General features: G+C 38.8%; 1 protein-coding gene across 1 annotated transcript in view; it reads left to right on the forward strand.

Moving 5' to 3' along the window:
- The first annotated feature begins 2,259 nt into the window (after nucleotides 1–2,259).
- Nucleotides 2,260–13,267, forward strand: part of pdzrn4 (PDZ domain containing ring finger 4) — a 29,691-nt gene continuing 18,683 nt past the window's right edge. The window contains exon 1 of the mRNA XM_056244441.1: nucleotides 2,260–2,629. Coding sequence (XP_056100416.1) covers nucleotides 2,561–2,629 — 69 coding nt within the window. The 5' untranslated portion in view covers nucleotides 2,260–2,560. The remainder of the gene's footprint in view (nucleotides 2,630–13,267) is intronic.

A 13,267-nucleotide genomic window follows, 5' to 3' on the forward strand; every position in this document is an offset into this window, starting at 1 on the left:
GGATAGAATAGAATGGAATGGCATTGAATGAAATGGAATGGGATTAAATGGAAAAGAAACCCTTTGATGGTTAATGGTTCTGTTTAGTATTGATTCATTACCAGTAGTAGGTGATGTTTTGTGAACATAGTAAACATGGTTTGTTTTATAGCTTTTACCTTTCAAACAATAATATAGTAGTATATTTTTGTTGTTGTTATTATTAGTAGTTGTTGTGATTATTTATTTATTTTATTTTTAAATATTGATTTCTTAATATATTGATCAATCATCTCAATCATGAATCATCAATCATGTCTGGAGCCTCTTAAACTCTTTCCTCTCCAGCGTTTTCAAAAGAAGTTGCCAGTCAGCCAGCGCCAGCATTTTTGAACAGAACGTACATGGCCCCCAGAATATTTTGTTGCATGAATATTTGAACATGCAATATATCAAAAGAATAGAGCTGCTGCTAAAAAAAAAAACTTTTATTCTAACTTCATGCATTCTTTTTTTTATCAACACTTGAATGTGGGTGAGTTTCATTAAAAAGCAACAATTTGAACAATAAGCTGAGAAAATCGTGTTTTTTGTTTGTTTGTTTTTTTAAAGACTACAACATGCATAAGCAATACTTTTATCGCTTGTTTCGGCTTCTTTTTTGCCTGTTTTGATCCGGAGATTCTGTTCTCTTTCAGAAGATGTGTAATAGCATACAATTACGTCAATGGTGGGGGAAGCGGTGTCTCATAAATGATGGAAAATTCTGTCAATGGCGAGGAAAGGGAGTTTGTAAGTACCTTCCAGAATTCAATATCTCCAGGCACACGTTGTGGAGGATTGTTGAGGGATGTATTTGGAAGAGAGAAACTCCTGTTGGGGCAAAGTTGGCTCAGATTCTTTCCAAACCCACTGAGTGAAATTAAAGCTCTGCAAATCGGATTATTGCTTCCCAAGAGAGCAGTCTCGCAGCTAGTGGAGAACTGCCTCTATGGTATACTGTTATCACTGTGTGTCTCTCTCTTTTACTCTCTCTGTGAATCTGGAAACTAATTTGAGGACAATCAATAGAGGTCTGTGTCTCTTCCTGTTTCTTTTGCATATTTACTGGACCATTGTCTTTCAACATAAATCTAATTTATCAAACACTGACATGTGTGGGTAAATACAGCAGGACCATAATCACCATAGAGTATGAGTTGCAGATGTCCCCCTGCAATATTCAGAATACTGGTCATCCAATGAGGGTTTTTCAGTAGTTTATTTCTTGCCCCTGTCCAGGATATGTGGCTTCATGTATACAGTGGTCAACCGATACTATAGTTTAAAATGTCATTGTTGATATTGAGAGCAGGGTGGCTGATGGCCAAAATATTGTCTATTATAATGCAATTGATGACAGAATAACCCAACCAGTTTGTCTAGCGCCATTTCAATGCTTATGACAAACTGTTCTGTGGGATATACGATTTTCGGATCCAACTTGAGCAAGTCCTGATCCTTTTTTTTAAATGGATGGTTGTTTTGCTTTCTGTCGTTTTGCTTTGTTTTCCAACGTGATTCATGAACACATTGAAAGTTCATTACAACTACCACTAGGGAGGCAAATTGCAGCCAAAGGTTGCAGGCAGATAAAAGGTGGCCAAATCTGGTACACAAAGCGATACAGTCACAGCCAAGAAGATATTCAATGATTAATAAACACTAATGAGTGGTGATGTTTTGGACCAATGGTATTTCACATTCGGCAAGGCTGAACCACACAGCAGACATAAAAACCAAGTCACCAATTGCAGCTGGTTAAAACTCTGATTTACATAAAATACATTATTTTTTCTGTTATTGCAATATTGCATCATGTCTGGATTGGACACAGTGTTCACAAAATGGTTGAAATCCCTTTAGACAACAATAATTCATACTTGACTGAAAATATTAAAAACAGAAAGCATTCATTCTCCATTCACAAGTCAGATCTCTATTCTTGAAATACTGCATACTCTCTAATGACTGTGAAAAAAACAACATCAATCAATCAATAAATTAGGGTTACCTGAATGTGAGATGTAGTTGCAGTTGTTTAGTTGGTGGTCATTTAATGCCTTGTGATAAATACCCAGTTAACACAGTCACAGCACCTTCTACGCATCATCTTTTAATGAATATCCAACAGATACTCATTATTATTCATGAGCTAGAGTAGGTGTAGTCATGTGCACTGAGCTCTAGATAGATAGAGAGAGAGAGAGGAACCTAGAGAGAGATGGACGAGTGAGAAAAGGGGGGTGTGTCTCTATGAAGAGGGGTTTAGTACAGCGTGTGTGGATGACTGCTAGTCAGCTAGTGTGGATGAGAGAGACACAAGGAGATCGAGGGGGTACGATGCATGCACACACACAGTCATTCACAAGGAATTCTGCTACATCAGGCAGCCTGGTCATTGCGTGATTTTTACACAAAGAAGAACGGGTGAAAGGTACCCACTGATGAAAGACGTTACTCAACATTTGAGGGAAATCCCCAGGGTGCCTGTTTGCGTGCACTACTGCCAGAGATCTGTTGGGGGACCAGCGACGGCGAGATGGGCTGTAACTTGTGCACACTGCAGAAGAGAGAGGAGCACTACAAGCTGCTTTACGAGATTGCCCAGGTAAGTCGACTTGTTTAACCTACTCTGGAATATCCTGAGACCCTTGTGAAGTTGAGTTATAAGATCAGATGGGATTTTCATGGTTTATAACACAAGTTTTCACCTTCTCTAGACATTTCTTTACAATCTTTTCTTTGAAACTCATTCAGATTCAGAATTGATCCTTTACAGTATTTATTTAGACTCATTTATCCAAAGCAACTTGAGAATAACACATGTAGGACCAGTTGTTTCAAGGGACAGGACACTACAAGTACTCCTACAAGTATTGGATCGGGAGACATTTTGTTTTAAAGATTTATTATTGGCCTTTTTGCCCTAATTTGATAACAACAATCAGGGAGTGGATAGAAAGCGAAGTGGAAGAGATTGAGGTGGGCGGGAATGAAAAGGACCACAAGTTGGGATTCAAACTCTGGTTGCCCAAAGCTACATGTCGGAATGCTTGCCCATGAGTCTTCAACCTCTCAGTTTTAAAAGTGTCTTCTAAGACATTTAGTTTGATTCTAGTAGTTGTCCCATTTTATGGATCTGCACAGTCTTGTGGGAAGAGTTCTTTAGGAGAACTCTTTGTGATGAATCCCCAAGACTTACCTGGAAGCATTTTTCAGGGATCAAAGCTAGTTTTGCAGCACACACTCTTTACAACTGTGCTAGTATTATTGTTAATTTGGGTACAACTGTTGTACAAGATGCTCGCAGGTAGGAGGATGAGAATTTGGGATTGCACACACTGGTGAAACTTGTCTTTACGCTATGTATCTGCAAGTGAGAGCTGCAAGAAGGAAGCAAGCCTGGATAAGGTGCGATTTCCAGAATTGGATAAAGACCATTTCAAATGGTTGCAGAAGGAACATTGATCATGATATATCATATTAATGTAGCTTATTATATCACTGAATACTATCACTATATTTCCAAACCTTTAGTTGGCACCCATTGGACCTCCGCAATAGATTACGCAATAGCACAATGTTCAATGCTATAATGGAAAAACGTTTTGCTTTTTTGGTCATCACTAATGTTCAAGGTTGATGCTAGTCTGAGACTGGCTCAACCCCTGGCTCCGCTCCTCTCTGAGTTGAAAATTACCCATGTTCCAGTGTTGCACAGGAGGTCAAAGTCCCTGCTCCTTCCCGAGCATCAAGCGTGCAAAATAATATTTTCATGATACTCTTATCGCCGCCTCATTAAGCTGTTGTACAAAATGTCTTTGGTCCCTAATTAGATATTTAAACGTGCCTTTTGTCTGTTTGGATGCCAATCTGGGAGATTATCCCTATCGGTGGCTGAACTGAGGTAAAATAAGTTTGATCTCTGCTGGTTCAAAACAGTGGGCTTGTGTTTAGAGTGACTTGCATAGACAGCTTCTTGCTGTCAGCAGTGCAGTATTGCCTATGATTACGAATTTTGTACACATGCTTGCTCTTTTGTGGCACTATAGAGTGAAGAGGGGCTGGCATCGTTTTTCTAGTGGCGTGCTGCCGCTTTGACACCCTAGACATTGTGTGTATGCGTTTGGCGGGTTACGGTTCGCTTTTTTTCTTGACATGAGATGACTTTTTATATGTCCCTTTGGTGTTTTAGCAGCCGAATGCAACTCTCGATAGAAGAACACCAGAAAGGGAAGAGAAAGAAATAGTGCAATGTCTCCAGGAAGGATGAAGGTACTAAGGAAGGTTGAAAGGAAAAGGAAATCTGGATCTACTCTCCGTGGAGTAAATTCCCAAGCTGAAACGAAAGTGTGTCAAGGAAGTGTTGCCTCAGATGTTTCCTTTTCTGGTATTCAGCAATTTAAATTTTTGAGCTTTTATGTTCGCAAGAAGAAATCAAAGAAGATGTTGCACCGTGTTACTCTTGAAGTCACAACAACAAGCGGACATGAATAAACACAAACACACGCCTACTGCAATTTCACGCCCCTTGACAATTTTGACACTATTCTTGGCAGCACAGCCTCTTTAGCCCCGGTGGTCTGTAAGATTTATGAGTTTAGTGTGAGTGTTCGCCCCTCAACGGGCTCACCATGGAAATGTATTCTTCTTTCTTTGTTAGCCACATTACAATGACATCCCGTACTCTCTCTCTCCCTCACTCTTTCTTACTCTCGGTCTCAGAGGACTTAGCTGTGTGTTTGTGTTCCATCAGCAAGATCAGGTTTTGGATTGTAAGATCTGAGCTATTTCGTCTTAATTTGGCTGACTGGCAAAATCTCTGTGATTGGCTGCTGTTTATCCATCATGATGAAAAATATGATGTCATTTAAAGTCTTATTATAGATGACATGATTTGTCGGTGACATCAACACTAAATTATATTAGGTAACCTTTCGAAATGACAGCTTTTGGGGGGGAAAAGTGTTATTTTCTGCAGTGCTGTAAAAAACAAGACTCCACATACCCATGCGACAGTTTGGTATAGGTTACATTATGGTGGATTTTTGTGTGGAACTATGGAACTGTGGGAAAGCTGCTTGTGATGAGCTTTGATTCATTATGTGACTCTCTTCACCACTGAGATTGGTGGTTGTTAGTGTATTAATAGTACAAAACAGACATTAGTACTTCAATAGATCAGTAAATTAACATTAAATCAGATAAAAAATAAACATTTTGACTGTAAATTTAAGTTAAGTCTGTAAAACCTAAAATGTTGCTACCTTATTTTTTACGGTAAATTTCTGGCAAACACAGCTGCCAGTTTTTTACTGTAAATTTACCGGATTTTTTTTACAGTGCAGCAGCAAAAAAAATTTAAATAAATGAATATATTTTAAACTATTTTATTATATAACACTATAAATGGTCTTACTCAATTTAATGAGTTTTCAGAGTTTCAGCATTTTCCTCATCAGCATTAAAGGTCCAGTGTGTGATTTTTAGCGACATCTAGCGGTTCGGTTGCGAGTTTACACTAAGGGCTCAGCCCACCGCTCACCCCTCCCTTTCGAAGAAGCTACGGTGGCTAAAACGGGACAAACATCGTCGTCTGAGACAGCAGAGAATAGCCAGCGTAAACCAAGTTTCTGTACCACAGGCCATTATAAACCACATCATGGATAAAGTTTCAGGTGAGGATCAAGGGTCTTAATACATAATATAATAATACTAATCAGCTGATTATCTCACGAACGTAACCAGCACATTCTCCCCACATAGCAAATCCATAAAACAGCGAGGGAGAATAACCACATGAAACTATGCAACTATATATTTTTTCTAACAGGGTAGTAAAAGTTTAGTTGGCTAATATGAGCTGTTACTGTGGCTGAGCTGGTTAAAGCGTAAAGCCTTGTTTAAACTCGACGCGTCCGCATGAGCCCAAAGGTGCGTGCGGCAAAAATGACGTGATTGTAACAGCGCGCGCGCCTCCGCATCCCCTAGACACACTTACTACACACACAATAGGCTTTTTTTCTCTAATTTTGGAAACTTGATCGACTTAAAATGCTTCCAAGATTGACGGGTTGGTGATTCCTGTAGCTAACTGTTTTACGGTCAATGGCAAGAGTAGCCAACTAATCAGCTGTCTCACGAACTTAACCAGCACATTTATCCCCACATAGCAAAGCCATAACACAGCGAGGGATAAGAATTAAGTTACATGAAACAATCCAACTACATATTTACACCACTGACAAGGGAAAAGTCACTACTCACGGTGTTTATGACTAGCTTCTTCTAGCTTCCTGCGGCTTCTCTTTCAAGGTAGTGACGAAACGCGCTCTGTAACGTTGTTTGTTCGCGTTCGGCTACTGTAGAAACATGACGTCACAATATGGCGACCTTCATAGAAGGGGATTCCCACGCCTATGTAGATAGGCATAGTTATGGACATAGAACACATAGTTATGGATGTCATATTGCATTTCTGTTAATAAATACTCAAAAATGTTACACACTGCACCTTTAAATCCAAAATAGTCAAAAAAAGTGCAATAAACTTAATGTTGTTAACAAATGGTAACTTTGGTTTTACTTAAAGATTTTTTCTCATGCTAAGAATTGATCTACTGCTGGGCTAAATTGGCAAGGTGCAAAAGTCAGTCAACTATTAAAATCAAAACTGGATTGTTAATGTATTTATTTCCTCAGTAATCTCTAAAACTCTAAATTCAGCTGAAATGCTGAGGCTCATGCGAGCAGTGCATTTTACGGCCATGGTCAGGAGCCCGTATAGGGACAGATGCTCTGTGTAATTTCCAGTCTGTAGATCAGCATGGGAGGAGACACACCTCCCACTCACTCACTCACTCACTCACTCACTCACTCACTCACTCACTCACTCACTCACTCACTCACTCACTCACTCACTCACTCACTCACTCACTCACTCAGTCATTCACTCACTCACTCACTCTCACTCACACATTCGTTTTTAGCATCTAATCCAACAGATTGAGAGATATAATGAAAAATAGAAAATATTTACAAGAAGAAATCACATCCTTAGCTTTAATTTGCATGGGCCAAATTGAGATTTATTTGTAATTGACCTTGTTCTAATAGATCTGTTCCAAACTCTCGATTAAATTAAAATTTGATTTTTAATTTACATGGAAAAGCTGGCACTAGTTTACCCCTGTACCCCCTGGCCATCAAGGGTCAGATGAAGTGTCGGTCCCGAGAGCGCTAACAGCCATATGGATCTGTGCGAGTGAATTGGGCAGTCAGTGTATCACAGCCTTCAAGTTTAATGGGTCTCCAGATGGAGGACAACCTTTAGAGAGACTTGCCAAAAGGAACTGGCTTTTGTGAAGAGTGTTAGATTGAGTTTCGAGTGTGTATGTGTGTGAGGATGCTTCACACTCCTGCCTGAACCGAGGTCTCTCTTATTGGCATCGTCACTGTTGGGCCACGTCCTCTGTCTCTCTCTCTCAGAACACTCTCATCCATCTTCCTGTCCCGGAGCCTTTCTCTGAATGATGCTCCTTGCTGATGAAACGCGATGGGTGTGGAGCGAAAGAAGGCAAAGACAGAGAAACATGTAGTTTTGATTGATCTTGTGAGTGTGTTGGATGATAAGCCTGTCAGATAGTACAGGCCCTGGGGTGATCATATCACCAGACCCTGCCAACCAGATCCAGCCCAGGCATCGTGTGTGGATGTGTGCATGGAAATCCCATTTAAAACCCATATCATTCTTTTTGGCTCCAGCATGCATGGAATGATTGCATAATTATTGCTAAAAATAGACATTATGCTCTTAGTGGTCCAGGTGATTTTCTGCCTTAGTGAAATAACAGATGCTGAGTTCATATTTTCATTCTGATCTGGAAAGAGAGCAGATGACCTCATCTAAACCTCTGTCTCATATCATTTACACAGCCACTGATCTTCCTTACCAGATGCACCGTATTACCCTGTGTGTGCATGGTTTCATGTTTACTGCATACCTTTTTTTTTACACTTCATGAATATATACAAGGTAATCTCAAATTTCAAAAGCACACATGAATAGATGTATGATAGTTCATTATAGGGATGCACTATACTGTATATCGGCCACCATATCGGTGTCGGCCGATACTGTATATGTTCATTTGTATCGTTAACAGCACGATAAGAAAATTTGGCCGATAAAAAAAATTATTATTTCCTTCAGCTGAGAAACTTCAGATGCGTAGTCTACTGTTCACCATGATGGTTTTGAATTGCTTGAAATATGATTGAATCACTTCAAAAAGGAAATTTCAGTGCAACATGTGCAGCGCAAGTCTGTCATATAGGGTAACTAATTGGGTGCTTGGGACATTTAATTGTGAAACTTTTGTTTTTGTTATCAGGCTCTCAAAAATTATTACAAAATTTAGATTCATCAGCCAATCTATCGGTTATTGGCTTTTAAATAAAGAATTATCGGTTATCGACATCGGCCAAAATTTTCATATGTGCATAGTTAATTACATATTTGTTGAATAAATTTAATGAAATTAATCACTTTTGTTAGAGATGCATTTTTATTATTATCAGTTTGTGTGGGTTGATATTGGATAATTAATTGTGCATGCTTATTTCCTCTATTTTTACATTTAGATTACCTTTGTCATAATCTAACATTCAAGTTAATCTTTAAAACACTGGTTATATATTAACACTGTTAAAGGTAATCTGCAGCATACCACAAAATGAATCTTTATTTTACATTATAATGTTATGATGCCTAAATTCAATTGTAGTTTTAGTGCTACATTATTATTTTACTCAGTATAGATAGCATAGAATGTTAATATTGTCTATTTATCGGTTATCGACATTAACTAAAACATATTGGTTTATTGGTATCGGCCACAATTTTAATATATTGGTGGAAGGTTGCACTCATTTATTTATTATTCATTACTCAAGTATTTTTGTATAGCATTGACTGTAAAAAGAAGTCCCAACAGAGTCAGTGTTATTGTTGTTACTGTCTCTACTGCTCAGTGGATTGAGTTTCATGAGATTTTACACTTTTATCTGATCTGCTTCCTTTATGACTGTCTCAAGTGAAATTATGAGGTGACCTTTTCTTTTTTGTGTTATTTCATTTTAAAAAGTGCAGGCTTGACCTTTACATAGGCCTACGTATAGCAAACCCACACGACCAGCCAGACTCTCTGATTGAAAGTCTTTACTATCTGCCCCTCTTTCTGCTCTCAATTTTTCCCATATACAGCATATATATATATATATATATATACACCACCTGTGGCCGCGCTTGCTATGCTAAAATCTACCTGGCATCAGCCATTCTGGAGGATATTTATTGCATAGGGTTTAACTCTCAACTCCATTTTTTAAACAGTATTTTTTCCTTCATGCACTTTTTGGTTGCATTTATGAGCATTTTATTATTTGCATTTACTGTTGCATCATTTTTCCCTTTCAGAACAGACTGACTCATTTGCTAACTCCATTTTAAAACTATGAAGTCCAAACAAACTAAAAATATGTGAACATCATATTCCTTTGTCCCAAACTTTTTATATCCTTAAACTGATCATGGCCTCTCTTTCAATCTTAAGACAATCATAGTCTAATTTCAGCAGAAGAGATAATAAAAGTTCTTTGTCTGGAACCGCAGAGGAGATGACCTGCTTGTCTGCTCTAGACACACTGGTGTGTAATTGGTGCTGGGCTTCAGAGCTGATTGGTAATTATAAGAAGTTATGGAGTTTTGTCTTTACTTCATCATGTAGTCCTCTTTGAGTCGGCCCACTTGCCAAGTCAAAAGGGGCTGATTACACCTCCGTCACACATGGGTGCTACACGAATGAAACACAGGGCATTAAATCTACATGTATCGCTGTTCACTTGACTTAATAACTAGAATTCGTGGATGGATCTAGCATTAAAAAACAAACATTTTTTAACACAATTTTATTTTTTTCCACACTGTACCTTATAATGTTGTGATGCTTTAATTCACTTGTATATTTTTGTTTTTAGTGCCACATTATCAAGCTATTTAGACTATAACAATTGATTTCCTATGGATAAAACCAACCAAAAATGTGTTTCCATGCTTAATATTATATTTCAATCTTAAATTCATCTAGCTATTAAAATGGGTTTCAAATGGCAATATACATTGACTTTAAATTAGGTTGTTTTGCGTTGATTTGTTCTACATTGATTGGGTCTATATAGCAGGTTTATAGCGCACTGGAGGATTGTGGATTGATCCATTTGTAATTAACATACAATTAGCAGGTACAAGATGACAATTCTTTAATATCCCATCTGGCCGAGGACCCAGGGAGGAAATACCATGTTTGTTGTGCAGCTGCCAGTGTATCGTGGAGAATTACTGTTCAAGAGCTCTTCAGTCAAATTCAGTTAATTTATGGCTTATGTGTGATGTATCTGCAATATTAAAACAATCTGTGAGCACTGCAGCTCAGCCCAGTATCACAGTTACTTGGTAAGGATCAAATAGGCTAATGAAGCATCTTTGTGTGCAAGGTTAAAGCACAGAAATAGATCTCAGGGGCGTTTTGTTTCTGTACGGCACGTGAAATGAGGGATGATACCCCTCCCCCAACTCACTTTCTGTCTCTTCTTTTGTTCTTTCAAAGGTGAGACATTTTCTGTGAGAAAACAGTGAGCGGAAGGCTGAGGAATTATGGGATACAGAAATTGCAATGTTTATCAGAGTCAACTTCACACTGTTAGTACACTTACTGGTTATATGGAGATAAAGAATGGAGAGAGACCTTGTGTCATTGCAGACATGCTGTCTTACATCTGGCAGTAGCATACAGCATTGGACACATTTCACCTTTCATCAGTCACACACACACACACACACACACACACACACACACACACACACACACACACACACACACACACACACACACACACACACACACACACACACACACACACACAGGGAGGTCACTGCTCCTGTCTGTTCCTCTTGGCTGGCCCCGGCCCCCTGTGTGAGTAACAGTCTGTCAGTGTGAGACACAAACTGGCCCGGGTCATTTCCTCTGAGTCTGACACAAGCACACCATGACATCCTTTATTCAACATCAATGATAAGCTGATATCAGTCAAACATTCCTTATGAGTGCAAGTGTTGAACTTGTAGTCAGGGGTTTCTTTAACTACAAACTTGTATGTCTGAGAGGTTGAGATTTCACCCTTTTTACCAGTTGAAATTTAACTGGTAACACTTTACAATAAGGTTTCATTTGTTTACATTAGTTAACATGAACTAACCATGAACAATAGCCTACTTCTAGCATTTACTAACCTAAATTATGGTAATCTCAATGTTTGATTACATTTCCATGTTATCAGAGACGATGCAAAATTTGTGGTGGAAATTACATTGAAGTGGAAATGTTCAAGACCATCAGATTGGCTATCCAAAATGACAATTCTAAACCAGTAAGAGTGAGAAAAATTTGTTTATTTTCTGTGTTTGGTTGTAATGTGTTGGACTGGTAATTGTGTAAATCGTGTAGATCCAACACTATCTCACGACCAATTCGTACGAATGAGTAAAAGGTGGCTGATTGGTACGAATTCGTACTACCTCACTCGTACGAATTTGTACGATTTGTCTAAACCCAAGTGATGGGTAGGTTAAGGGGCGGGGTCAGGGGTAGGTAATTCGTACGAATTCATACGAATTGGGTAACTCGTAAAATATGTACAATTTAGCAAAAATCGTACAAATTCGTACGAGTGAGGTTATGAATTCGTACGAATTAGCCACCTCGTAAAATACGTACGAATTGCCGTGAGATCGGGTATGTTAGATCTCATATGTCCTTGATTCCCCTTGTCATTGCTTGTCACTCTGGTCAGTGAGTCCAAACTTGCACGTCTTGGACAGGTTCTGTATGTTCATTCAATACTGTGACACTATCAAACTTGAGTTGGGTTTCTAGTTTGCTTGAAAAGTCATTAGCAGCTCTCGGAGGTCTCTTGCGCCGTCCGTTTGCGTATTAAGTATCAAGCGGCCCATCTGTGGGGCAAACCGTGGTGTCTCCGCTCAGTAACTAGATCTGCTCTCTGTAACATCAGTAGGGTTCAAGTCTTAGTTGTGTGCTTTCATGCAGCATTGGCCTATTAAAGCATATAGAAGAGATCGGGTCTAGTTGTCACAGGGGCTATATATTAAGGATTTTAGGGTTATAAGCTTATTGAATTATTATTGTTTATTCAAGCAAGTATGTTGGTTTCAAACCAAGTTTTAAACTGTCTTAAATGAGAATAATTTCTTGAACTCCATAAATGTTTAAAAAGCTATTTATTTGTTATTATATTATAATTTATTAGAATAAATTAATAAATTGACTAAATAAATCTACATTAGAAATAATTAAAGGAGTCAAAAGTGTGACTATTCAACATATAATATAATAGAATAATTGAATAAGTCTACATTGATAAATAATGAATGGAATCAAATGTGTCACCTTATCCTTGCCTTATCCTAAGAAAAATATTGAGTCTTTTTATCTGCTCATTCAAATTCTTCCATATTCTGATTAGCCAATTACGCCCAATTCATACTCCAAGTCATCCGTTGAGCAACTGTGAAAGCAGGAGCTGACTGACTGTCGACAGGCTGAATAGAGCTAAATTGCACTGCAAAACATCTCAGTGTGTTGTGCATTATGTGGCTGTGTGCGTCAGAGACAATCTTCAAGCAAGCCTGCGTGTTTGGATGTCCATTCACACACATCTGATGTGCTCTTGAAGACTGTTCAGGTGTGAAGGCGTGCATTGTTTTTTCCCATTCTTCCCTTGAGAGCCATTCCAACTCCACACTTGAGAAACAATGCTAATTGGCATGAAGTGCCGGGAAATCTCATGGCTGGTAGCTCATTAAAAGTTTGACATATTCTGATTTAAATCTGTCGTTCACACATTAAACTACTCGCACAATGTACCTGGTTTTACTCAGAAGGTGCAGGTGTTCACATTAAAATATCTGGTTATTGGATTCATCTTTTTATATTCGGCTTCAGATTTGATGGGGAGCAGATGTCGGTTTTGGCCGTGTGGCGGCCGCCATGTGCCACACCTGTAGTGGTGCATTAACTACACACAGAGCATGAAGACCCGTGCCAACCCACGCGCAACTGCCAGACGCATTCATCAGGCTTTGGATCCACAAACGTGGGATGCAGGACAA

This window comes from Rhinichthys klamathensis, unplaced genomic scaffold (genome assembly GCF_029890125.1).
Source record: "Rhinichthys klamathensis goyatoka isolate OS25496 unplaced genomic scaffold, OSU_Roscu_1.1 h1tg000976l_1, whole genome shotgun sequence".
Taxonomy (NCBI): domain Eukaryota; kingdom Metazoa; phylum Chordata; class Actinopteri; order Cypriniformes; family Leuciscidae; genus Rhinichthys; species Rhinichthys klamathensis.